At 44.3% G+C, this 12,813-nt stretch overlaps 1 protein-coding gene across 1 annotated transcript in view; it reads left to right on the forward strand.

Annotated features, from left to right (window-relative positions):
• STAM2 (signal transducing adaptor molecule 2) overlaps positions 1–12,813 on the forward strand; it is a 198,115-nt gene that overhangs the window by 150,435 nt on the left and 34,867 nt on the right. Inside the window, exons 9-11 of the mRNA XM_063933540.1 lie at positions 2,982–3,061; positions 4,404–4,491; positions 12,374–12,428. Coding sequence (XP_063789610.1) covers positions 2,982–3,061; positions 4,404–4,491; positions 12,374–12,428 — 223 coding nt within the window. The remainder of the gene's footprint in view (positions 1–2,981; positions 3,062–4,403; positions 4,492–12,373; positions 12,429–12,813) is intronic.

Raw genomic sequence — 12,813 nt, forward strand, 5'->3', positions numbered from 1 at the left:
ATGGGAACGTCACTGCTCATCTGGGTTTTTTTCTGCTACTTTGATGAACTTAATGGGGGGAATTCAAATGTTTGAAAAGTCGGTTGGGTGTCTGTTTTTTCCTGTCTATTACATAGGAAAAAACAGACACCCAACTGACATTTCAAACAATTGAATATCCCCCAATGTGTCCACTTACATCTAGCCTCTCTGCATGTTAAATAGCCCTTCTAGTCATGCCATGCTGCGACGTGACTCGGTAGTGCTGAACGTCGTTATGTGTGACTTTTTCCATTAAAATGCATCTTATTCGCAAAATGCAATTTGCCTACTTCTCCCAGCTCCATAAGTTTAGATTACACTTAAATCACAGCATCAACCTTGTGGAGGTGAGTGAAGTATGCATATGAAGATTTAGAAGTTTGATTCAGTATTTGTACGCCTATAAACTAGAAAATGTGATTCCTGTATATAAATTTAGCACGCAAGTTTTATATTTACTAAGCAAATAATACAAATTGCATCCAGTTTTTTTTTTTTTTTTTAATGTCTCAAATACATGGATCTGTAGCTCCAATCTGTAGTGGCAGTGCTGACAGATGGCTACGGTTGTATTTCCTGTTTTTTATGCTTCCTGAGCAGAAAATGTTAATTGATATCGGCTTTAATGAGCTGCCTTTCTAAGTAACTACAACTTGTTTAAGAGCTGTTTCTAAGCAGGTGATGCCGCCTTCCCTTTCATCATTGCCTTGGGTTAAGTTTTTCTGTTGGAGGAATTAAATTGTTTTAGGGTGCCTGCCTAAAGAGACAGCGCTATTCCATTGTTTGGGCACCCAGCCTGTGCTGGTTACTAGAGCCGCATCCCTTCAACCAAACACACAGTATCAGCCAAGAAAAGTGTCTCTTCCCATGCAGATTACTGCCGTTCTGCAGTTATGGCCCCCAAATTGTCCCAAAAGCCCTACTTCAGACATATTTTGTCTCACACTTCAGGAGGGTGCGAGCAGAAACCCATGATAAGTGATGGGCACCCAAAAACAATTTAATAGATCATGTCACTTTTTTTGACGGGAGCTACGGGAACCCAAAATCTAAATTCCCCCCTATATGTCCTAAGTCATTGTTCTTCAATCTCGGCACTCCAGCTGCTGTGCAACTACACTTCCCAGCATGCTCTGCCTCAGTTTTAGCATGCCTTAATAGCAAAACAGGTGTCAGGGCATGCTGGGATGTGTAGTTCCACAGCAGCTGGAGGGCCGAAGTTGAGGACCCATGTCCTAAGTGTTACTGAAAGCACAGTGTGTAACTGGTCCCTAATGCTTTCTCTTGCAGCGTTCCTGCCATAATAAGGTACAAATCAGTCAGCAGAAGGGTCTCTTTCCTAGTAATGCTCACAGTGCTTCTATTTGAGAGGTTGCTGACAGAATCTGGGTATCAGAAGATGCTGTTGCGCGCCATCTTTTCCTGTCTGGGTGCTTGAATCCCGCAACAATTTTTTTTTTACTTCTACCCAGTTTAGATTCCCATTGCCTGATCGCACCCGGGAATTGGATACGGGTCCTTCCCGGGCGCTACCCAGCATTGGACCCTTTCAGGCTGGCTTCCCGACCGGCAATATACCGGGTTGGGTTGCCATCGGGGTATAGAGGCGGCATCAGGGGCGGGTTCGGAGTCGGCGTTGTAGATTAGATCATCTTCTCGCATCGTCCCGGGTAACCCGTTCACACTGCGCCTGACCCATTAATAACCCTGGAATAACCCTTCTTTATTCCCGGGTTGAATTACCGGGTCATGCGACCCGGGAATTCGGCAATGACCCGTTCACACAGCACAGCAACCTGTGTCGACCCGGTAAAATACTGTGTCTATACCGGGTTATTTGTGCAGTGTGAACGGGGTATTCGTGTAGGAAAGCGATAAGTCTATTGTGAAACATTTAAAAAATCTTTCATATGCGTTTCACTGTATCGCATACTAAGCAAACAACATTGATGTAACTGATCCCAAAGCACATCTGTGTTGGGGAAAGATGGCCCTGCCCACACTTATTGTCTAAAACAGCTTGAAGGGAAAGTTGGGCACAATAATCATGGAAATTTGTCAGACTGCGCTTCTTGCATGAATCTTAAAATGAGAACTTGAAAGAAGCCCAGATGTATGCTCAGAAAGTAAGGAGGCTGTGTACCACTTTTCTTTATACACCGTGTAAACTGGGCACATAGTTATCCATCATCTTTGTGCTGTTAGTTTGTCCAAGCAGCTGTAAATTGGTCTTAGCAGCAGTTCATCAGTTGGATCAAACAATGGAATGGTCAACTAGTGTGACCAGCAGGAATCCTATACTAGTACTCGGGAATTTAGCAACATCTAATTAATTAGTATCTCATTCTATATAGTTTAGTTTATTAGATTAATATACAGTACTATATCTTGCATATACTATATCAATGCATTTATATTGCCAAAGAATATTGGGGCAATTCAATTGTTTTGGGTGTCTGTTGCTCCCGTCTAAAGTACATGGGAGCTATTCAATTGTTTCGGGCGTCCAGCCCCGAGGCTGCACTTATCGCAGATTGGTGCTTGCGCCCTCCTAGGTGCAAGTAGACATCCGCATAAAGTAGGGCTTTGGGGCTGGGTGCAAGTGCTGGACGTGACTTAACTGCAGCACACCTAACATATTTAGCACAGGAATAGCTGCTTTTTGTGGCTAATACCATCCGTTTTGGCCGTGAGAATGCAGCCATCGCTACCAGCCCCGCGCAAAACAAAACAATTGAATAGCTCTCACCACTTTAGACGGGGGCTATGGGCGTCCAGAACGATTTAATTGCTCTCATTATATTAACTTAGTCCATGCCACTGAATGCTCCCTGGTGCTTATACTACAGGTTGAACTCGATGGACAAATTGTCTTTTGTTAACCTCATTAACTATGTTACTATCTTAGCATTTAAACCAGTTATATTTTCTGTATTTTCTGAATAACTTTTGTTTTGCAGTTGTTGAAAATTCTGCTGCTTTCGAAGAAATTCCTGAAACTGCTTCAAAATCTGAACCCGAGCCAGTATATATAGATGAAGTAGGTTTTATTTCTTTTACCTACTGCCCTTGCAAAAATCTTTTGGCTACCTTCAGTTGTCTGGTGATTCTCTGTAGATAGGAAGCATTGCCAACATTGTAAACGGGTTGTTTGTCATTATTAAATAGGTTTATTCTGTGATAGAATTGGCATTCACACTGCATGCTGTATAATGAGATACAGTGCCTGCCCGGGGCCTGTCTCCGCTATCAAATCCAAATGAGTAGGAAGCCTTTTATTCATCGTTACACAGCATATACAGTATACACAAGCAATACCATATATATATAAATCCATAGCACAACTATTTTACAATATTCAGCCCTGACTATTAAATATGCAAAACATGTGAGTCTTCCTGGCCGTCAAACAGACCACTAAATTGGGATGATAAAACAAAGTATGTTACTAGGAGGCAAAGTGAACAAAAATCCTTATCCTGATATTTGGCAATAGAACTTCTAGTGAGGAGCCAGAAATATGAATGATTTGTTCTTGTTTTACTGTACTGGCTTGTTCATACATTGTTTCAGTGTTTACTCTATTGCTTTATCTTCCTTCTCTCTGCGGTTTTCACTAAAACATTTTATGTAATCCAAGGAGATTTTAATTTATTTTATTTTCCTTTGAAGACCACACACAATTGCTCTATATATGCTAAATAGAGTTAATTTCTATAGTATTCAAGGGCACAAATAAATAAACTCTGCCTAGAAGATCTAAAGCATCTAATGAAAATGACAGATCTAAAGCAGTGCTTTTAATAACAGGGAGGCATATACTGACCTAGTGTGTTCATGGGATCATTAAAGATTTATTTAGTGCCTTCATAACCCCTTACAGTGCCCTATCCACCAGTGTCTGGACTGGCTTATTACAGATCTGTATGATTCAGCAGTGTTAAGGTCTTCATAGGCTCTACAGTCATAGCGGCCAGATGAGTTGCAGTTGTTAAATGCTATGTCTGCAGAGCCGTAGCATTCCTTCTCAATGCTAATTCACTGTCCTTATGATGCTTATGTCATGCCCAGCCCTAATTCTCTAAATGTAGGGACATTAGTGATTTTGCTTTTAAATGAGTATCTGCTCCTTGGGTTGTTTATGTGAAGTGCTTCTGTTTCCTGCACTTAATTCATGAACTAGTGAACCTCATTCTCATTCTTGTGAATATTTTTAGTCCTCCCCCAAAAATGTCCTCACAGTTCATTCAGTAAATGCAATGTTTGTGATGTAAGTGGAAGTATACCAATATGACATGTGTTGTTGCAATATGTCCACCTTGCTTGTACATGACCTCCTTTTATGTCTTCTTCAGCATATTTATCCCAGCTCTTTTTTTTAGGACAAAATGGACCAGGCATTGCATGTCCTTCAGAACATTGATCCCACAGATCCCAAACCAGATCCTGTTGCACTCCTTGACTTGGAAGGTATTACATTACGCTTGTAGCTAATTAGTGTTTTAGTATGAAATCGTATTGGGTTCTGATATGCTGTGGAATTGTCTAGCTAAACCTTCAAGAGTGCATGAGCCATGCCATCATCATAGTGTTAAACACCAATGTTCCAAAGCATTGTCCAAGAACCACCTACCCTGGAGTCTAGACTAGAGTACAACCACCCACAACCCCTGACACTGGCATCCATCTTCACCAGGATACAGTTTCAAATGCACAACATTTGCCTAGTTTGCTGACCCACAGCAACCAGAGTAGTGAATGAGGAACCCTGAAAGAGACAGACTGATGTCCTGGAAGGATAACTGAATAGGGGGCTTGTTCCACTTCGACAGCAACTTTATATAAAAGTGTCAAGAATGAAACTGGGCATAGTGGACATCCTTGAAAGTAGAGACCATCTTGACCAGCACCTTCATGCAAAAATGACCAACACCACCTTCTTTGCAATGAGTGTATTGACTTAATTTTGTTAAATAATCTTGTCCTCTTGTAGAAACACATTCTGAAGCTTGGTGTTGAAGAACATTCCCAGGAAAAACCTCCTCTTTGAAAGGACTATGTTGGACTTGGTATAGTCTATAATCTAACCATGTGATTCCAAGACCTGTTCGGTATCTCACGTGTTCCAAAAAGACATTTGGGTAGATCACCTTTATTAGCAGAGTGTCTAAAAAAAAAAAAAAAAAAGAATGTCAGTCACCCCCTGGACTGGAGAAGAGCTGTTATCACTTTGGTAAACAACCTCTTGGAACAGTAGCATTGTCTAAAATAAGAGCCCTGATAAGGGACATCACTTCTCTTTTCAAGTTTGGATCTCGGACTTGAGGAGGACATAATGTACCTTTCAGAATATGCATGTACACATCCTTTATTGTCATAGACGCAATGAATGCCCTGCGATCCACGCTGCTGACTGCAGATTTTCAGGATTACAATTTGAACCTGTCCACCTGAAGGTTAGCATTCAGTGAATTTAATTTTTAGAATGGGACTGAATGACCCGCCTGGTTTCTGAGGAATAGAACCTCAGCTTCCTCTTATCCACAGGCATTGGGACAATGACCCGCTGAGCTCAATTTCCGAATGGTTCCATCTATAGGCAGACATTCCTTGGATGTACAGGTAGCAAAGGCCATACAGGTAAATAATATAACTCCTTGTAGTGGTTACCCTCACCCAAGCATCTGAAGTGGATTTTCTCTAACGTCCTAAGTGGATGCTGGGGACTCCGTAAGGACCATGGGGAATAGCGGCTCCGCAGGAGACTGGGCACAAAAGTAAAGCTTTAGAACTACCTGGTGTGCACTGGCTCCTCCCCCTATGACCCTCCTCCAAGCCTCAGTTAGATTTTTGTGCCCGAACGAGAAGGGTGCACACTAGGTGGCTCTCCTGAGCTGCTTAGTGAAAAGTTTAGTTTTAGGTTTTTTATTTTCAGTGAGACCTGCTGGCAACAGGCTCACTGCATCGAGGGACTAAGGGGAGAAGAAGCGAACTCACCTGCGTGCGGAGTGGATTGGGCTTCTTAGGCTACTGGACATTAGCTCCAGAGGGACGATCACAGGCCCAGCCATGGATGGGTCCCAGAGCCGCGCCGCCGGCCCCCTTACAGAGCCAGAAGACAGAAGAGGTCCGGAAAATCGGCGGCAGAAGACGTCCTGTCTTCACCAAGGTAGCGCACAGCACTGCAGCTGTGCGCCATTGCTCCTCAGCACACTTCACACTTCGGTCACTGAGGGTGCAGGGCGCTAGGGGGGGGGCGCCCTGAGCAGCAATAAAAACACCTTGGCTGGCGAAAATACATCACATATAGCCCCCAGGGCTATATGGATGAATTTTAACCCCTGCCAGAATCCATAAAAAAGCAGGAGAAAAGTCAGCGAAAAAGGGGCGGAGCCTATCTCCTCAGCACACTGGCGCCATTTTCCCTCACAGCTCAGTTGGAGGGAAGCTCCCCTGGCTCTCCCCTGCAGTCACTACACTACAGAAAGGGTTAAAAAAGAGAGGGGGGCACTAATTAGGCGCAGTATTAACAATACAGCAGCTATAAGGGGAAAAACACTTATATAAGGTTATCCCTGTATATATATAGCACTCTGGTGTGTGCTGGCAAACTCTCCCTCTGTCTCCCCAAAGGGCTAGTGGGGTCCTGTCCTCTATCAGAGCATTCCCTGTGTGTGTGCTGTGTGTCGGTACGTTTGTGTCGACATGTATGAGGAGAAAAATTATGTGGAGACGGAGCAGATTGCCTGTAATAGTGATGTCACCCCCTAGGGGGTCGACACCTGAGTGGATGAACTGTTGGAAGGAGTTACGTGACAGTGTCAGCTCTGTATAAAAGACAGTGGTTGACATGAGACAGCCGGCTACTCAGCTTGTGCCTGTCCAGACGTCTCATAGGCCGTCAGGGGCTCTAAAGCGCCCGTTACCTCAGATGGCAGATATAGACGCCGACACGGATACTGACTCCAGTGTCGACGGTGAAGAGACAAATGTGACTTCCAGTAGGGCCACATGTACATGATTGAGGCAATGAAAAATGTTTTACACATTTCTGATAATACGAGTACCACCAAAAAGGGGTATTATGTTCGGTGAGGAAAAACTACCTGTAGTTTTCCTGTATCTGAGAAATTAAATGAGGTGTGTGATGATGCGTGGGTTTCCCCCGATAACAACTGATAATTTCTAAAATGTTATTGGCATTATATCCTTTCCCGCCAGAGGTTAGGGTGCGTTGGGAAACACCCCCTAGGGTGGATAAAGCGCTCACACGCTTGTAAGAACAAGGGCTCTACCCTCTCCTGAGATGGCCGCCCTTAAGGATCCTGCTGATAGAAAGCAGGAGGGTATCCTAAAATGTATTTACACACATACTGGTGTTATACTGCGACCAGCAATCGCCTCAGCCTGGATGTGCAGTGCTGGGTTGGCGTGGTCGGATTCCCTGACTGAAAATATTGATACCCTAGATAGGGACAGTATATTATTGCCTATAGAGCATTTGAAAGATGCATTTCTATATATGCGTGATGCACAGCGGAATATTTGCCGACTGGCATCAAGTCTAAGTGCGTTGTCCATTTCTACCAGTAGAGGGTTATGGACACGACAGTGGTCAGGTGATGCGGATTCCAAACGGCATTTGGAAGTATTGCCTTATTAAGGGGAGGAGTTATTTGGGGTCGGTCTTTCAGACCTGGTGGCCACGGCAACAGCTGGGAAATCCACGTGTGTACCCCAGGTCGCCTCTCAACATGAGAAGACGCCGTATTATCAGGCGTAGTCTTTTCGTGGACAAGCGGGCAAAAGGTTCCTCATTTCTGCCCCGTGACAGAGGGAGAGGAAAAAGGCTGCAGAAATCAGCCAGTTCCCAGGAACAGAAACCCTCTCCCGCCTCTGCCAAGCCCTCAGTATGACGCTGGGGCTTTACAAGCAGAATCGGGCACGGTGGGGGGCCCGTCTCAATGAATTTCAGCGCGCAGTGGGCTCACTCGCAAGTAGACCCCTGGATCCTTCAGGTGATATCTCAGGGGTACAAATTGGAATTCGAGACGTCTCCCCCTCGCCGTTTCCTAAAGTCGGCTTTACCGATGTCTCCTTCTGACAGGGAGACAGTTTTGGAAGCCATTCACAAGCTGTATTCCCAGCAGGTGATAATCAAGGTACCCCTCCTGCAACAGGGAACGGGGTATTATTCCACACTGTTGTGGTACCGAAGCCGGACGGCTCGGTGAGACCGATTCTAAATCTAAAATCTTTGAACACTTACATACAGAGGTTCAAATTCAAGATTGAGTCACTCAGAGCAGTGATTGCGAACCTGGAAGAAGGGGACTACATGATGTCTCGGGACATCAAGGATGCTTACCTTCATGTCCCAATTTACCCTTCTCACCAAGGGTACCTCAGGTTTATGGTACAGAACTGTCACTATCAGTTCAGACGCTGCCGTATGGATGGTCCACGGCACCCCGGTCTTTACCAAGGTAATGGCCGAAATGATGATATTCCTTCGAAGGAAGGGAATTTTAGTTATCCCTTACTTGGACGATTCCCTGATAAGGGTAAGATCCAGGGAACAGTTGGAGGTCGGTGTAGCACTATCTCAGGTAGTGTTGCGGAAGCACGATTGGATTCTCAATATTCCAAAATCGCAGCTGGTTCCGACGACTCGTCTTCTGTTCCTAGGGATGATCCTGGACACAGTCCAGAAAAAGGTGTTTCTTCCGGAGGAGAAAGCCAGGGAGTTATCCGAGCTAGTCAGGAACCTCCTAAAACCGAGCCAACTCTCAGTGCATCAATGCACAAGGGTTCTGGGTAAAATGGTGGCTTCCTACGAAGCAATCCCATTGGGCAGATTCCACGCAAGAACTTTCCAGTGGGACCTGCTGGACAAATGGTCCGGGTCGCATCTTCAGATGCATCAGCGGATAACCCTGTCACCAAGGACAAGGGTGTCCCTCCTGTGGTGGTTGCAGAGTGCTCATCTTCTAGAGGGCCGCAGATTCGGCATTCAGGACTGGGTCCTGGTGACCACGGATGCCAGCCTGCGAGGCTGGGGAGCAGTCACACAGGGAAGGAATTTCCAGGGCTTATGGTCAAGCCTGGAGACATCACTTCACATAAATATCCTAAAGCTAAGGGCCATTTACAATGCTCTAAGCTTAGCAAGACCTCTGCTTCAAGGTCAGCCGGTGTTGATCCAGTCGGACAACATCACGGCAGTCACCCACGTAAACAGACAGGGTGGCACAAGAAGCAGGAGGGCAATGGCAGAAGCTGCAAGGATTCTTCGCTGGGCGGAAAATCATGTGATAGCACTGTCAGCAGTATTCATTCCGGGAGTGGACAACTGGGAAGCAGACTTCCTCAGCAGACACGACCCCCACCCGGGAGAGTGGAGACTTCACCCAGAAGTCTTCCACATGATTATAAACCGTTGGGAAAAACTCGACAGGTATTGCGCCAGGTCAAGGGACCCTCAGGCAATAGCTGTAGACGCTCTGGTAACACAGTGGGTGTACCAGTCAGTGTATGTGTTCCCTCCTCTGCCTCTCATACCCAAGGTACTGAGAATTATAAGATGGAGAGGAGTAAGCACTATATTCGGGCTCCGGATTGGCCAAGAAGGACTTGGTAACCGGAACTTCAAGAGATGCTCACGGAGGATCCGTGGCCTCTACCTCTAAGAAGGGACCTGCTCCAGCAACACCTAGACACCTAGTCCACCTGACACCTAGTCCCAGCCTGTCCCTCTCCTTGTGTCAGAATGTGGCAGGAAATGGATGGCCTTTTAGGTTTAGGAATAATGGAAAGAGCCCCCAACCCCCATAGCCAAAGAAATTATCTTGTCCAGCTCCAGACCAAGCTTCCCTAGCAATTGGAATAACACCAATGTCCTTACGGTCACTATCAGTCTGCCAAGAGTTCAGCAAAATTCATCTACGTGCTGTGAACACAGCAACCAAAGTTCAAGCCCCCACCATACCCACATCAGTGGCGGCTTCCCCAAGGTAAATCAGTGAATCCCTAATGTGCTCCGCCACCAAGAGCAAATCCGCCCCAGGACTACTTGAACGGATGCCTTCCTTCAGCTGTACTGTCCAGGCCAAGGCCAGGATAGGTTTAAGAGCAGCACCTGCCATCATGAAAATAGGGTTTAAAGTGGCTTCACGCATTTTGTTTAAACTGTCCCTCAGTGATGTAGCATTAGGTATAAGAACAGTAGTAGTCCTCAATAACTGTGTGATGGGAATAGCACGGAGTAACAGGTAAACCTTAATAAGCACACAGTCTCACACTGATGTTGAATGCCTAAGGGTTTTATCAAAAGATAAAACCCAGCCACCTAACTAACCAGTGAATGATCCCTCTTCACCAGCACTGTTAGTGTTAAGGGGTTTATTTTCTCCTCTCTGCCTCTATTACCCTGAAGGATGTAGAGGAGGAAACCTATGATCCATAATCCAGCCACACAAAAAGCATCTGATTAAAAGCCAGCTCGGGTGCTTGAATGGAGGAGCTTTTATGGCAGGCAATCCACAGCAAACGTCTCAAAAGAGCAAGTGACGAATAGGGCAGGATTTCTCTTGGGTCCTCAATGGAGGTCATCACCAAGAATTCAGTACATACAATAGACCCCCAAAGGAAGCTTCCGCCTGATCATGTTCTGAAGCCCAGGAAGAGTGAGCATGAAAAACATTGCCATTAATCCAGTTCCCTGCTAATGCTGCTGAGAACCACTTGCCTTTTTGCTTTTGCTTCCGGTGAACGGCCAAGAGATTTCCCGATGGCAGTGGGTAGCTCTGGGACCACAACGGGCATGGTCCCCTCAGATGGGCTCACATGCTGTAATGAATCATGCTGGCAAAGGAGAAGCCATGCGTCCTCATCAGCCGGTAAGAGACGCCAATCATATCCCAGGCTGCTCACTATGACCCAGTCTCTGCAGTTCCACAGGAATGAAGAAGAAATTAATGTCTCCTTTTCCAGCTAGGAGAGATGTATTTCAGTAGCATGTTCCCAGAGTCCAATATACAGTAAGAGCACAATTAACGTGTTAAATTCCACATTCTGTAGCTCTTTAAATATTGTGTATTGAAACCGAGCAGAACTGTTTGCTGTAGTAGGTTACTAAAATAGTATTTGGCTGTTAAGTCTTGTGCAATTAAAGCACATGATATGTACAATGTATGCTAAAAAATAACCCAAACTAATATACAGGTTGAGTCTCCCTTATCCAAAATGCTTGGGACCAGAGGTATTTTGGATATGGGATTTTTCCGTATTTTGGAATAATTGCCTAACATAATGAGATATCATGTTGATGGGACCTAAATCTAAGCACAGAATGCATTTATGGTACATATACACCTTATACACACAGCCTGAAGGTAATTTTAGCCAATATTTTTTATAACTTTGTGCGTTAAACAAAGTGTGTCTACATTCACACAATTCATTTATGTTTCATATACACCTTATACACACAGCCTGAGGGTCATTCTATAAAATATTTTTAATAACTTTGTGTATTAAACAAAGTTTGTGTACATGGAGCCATCAAAAAACAAAGGTTTCACTATCTCACTCTCACTCAAAAAAGTCCGTATTTCGGAATATTCCGTATTTCGGAATATTTGGATATGGGATACTCAACCTGTATAAGCTAATGCGCTGAAAACAAACATAAAGATCTACCAGTACTTAGGTAGTACACGGAGACCAGACTGTGTACCCGGAAGTCCTTAGGGTACATATGAGGAGGGCTGAAGACTCCTTGTGACACCTGGCCTAGTGTTTTTGGATCACATCTCCAGTGCCTCCACTATTGGTCTCATTGTCCTCTCCTTTTGACAGTAACTTATTTGCTTCTGCAGTTAGCCACACAAAGGGATGGCTAGTGACATTCAGAAGTGTGATTGATGTATGTGCACTGACCCTAGATTTACACAGTCATTTGCAGACTTCAACACATTGGGTGTAATTCAGAATTGATCGCAGCAGCAAATTTGTTAGCAGTTGGGCAAAACCATGTGCACTGCAGGGTGGGGGTGGGGGGCAGATATAACATGTTCAAAGAGAGTAGATTTGGGTGGGGTGTGTTCAAACTGAAATCTAAATTGCAGTGTAAAAATAAAGCAGACATTATTTACCCTGCACAGAAACAATATATCCCACACAAATCTAACTCTCTCTGCAAATGTTATATCTGCCACACCTGCAGTGCACATAGTTTTGCCCAACTGCTAACATTTGTTGCTGCGATCAACTCTGAATTACCCACACTGTGCAAATCACAACGGTGAAGAGAACTCTGAATACAATCGTCCAACCTGTGTATATTTTGCAGATGTCTGCCAACAAATGGGACCTATGATCGATGAGAAGTTAGAGGAGATTGACAGGTAAGTCCTGAAATCATGAAACTACTCACTAATTATTTATTGGAGTATATATTTTATTATGTCGTATTATATATTATAAATCTGTTTTGATGGAAGGGACAGAACTGCCTGTATTTTGCATAGACAAAATAATGCCATCACTACATATTTAGTAACAATAGAGCAAAATAGTCAATATGTCAATGTATGCTATACAGTAAATGATGGGTTTCCATATACAGTAATACAGTCTACATTGCCCATCACTATTTTGAAAGTTTTATATTATATTTTCTGGCTCCATTACCACACAGCATGGATGTGTTAATATAATTAGAGTGTACTTCTCACATACACGCAGAATAATAATAATTTTATTGATATAGCATTTTTCTTCATTGCTACT

The sequence above is a fragment of the Pseudophryne corroboree genome, chromosome 7, assembly GCF_028390025.1.
Source record: "Pseudophryne corroboree isolate aPseCor3 chromosome 7, aPseCor3.hap2, whole genome shotgun sequence".
NCBI lineage: Eukaryota > Metazoa > Chordata > Amphibia > Anura > Myobatrachidae > Pseudophryne > Pseudophryne corroboree.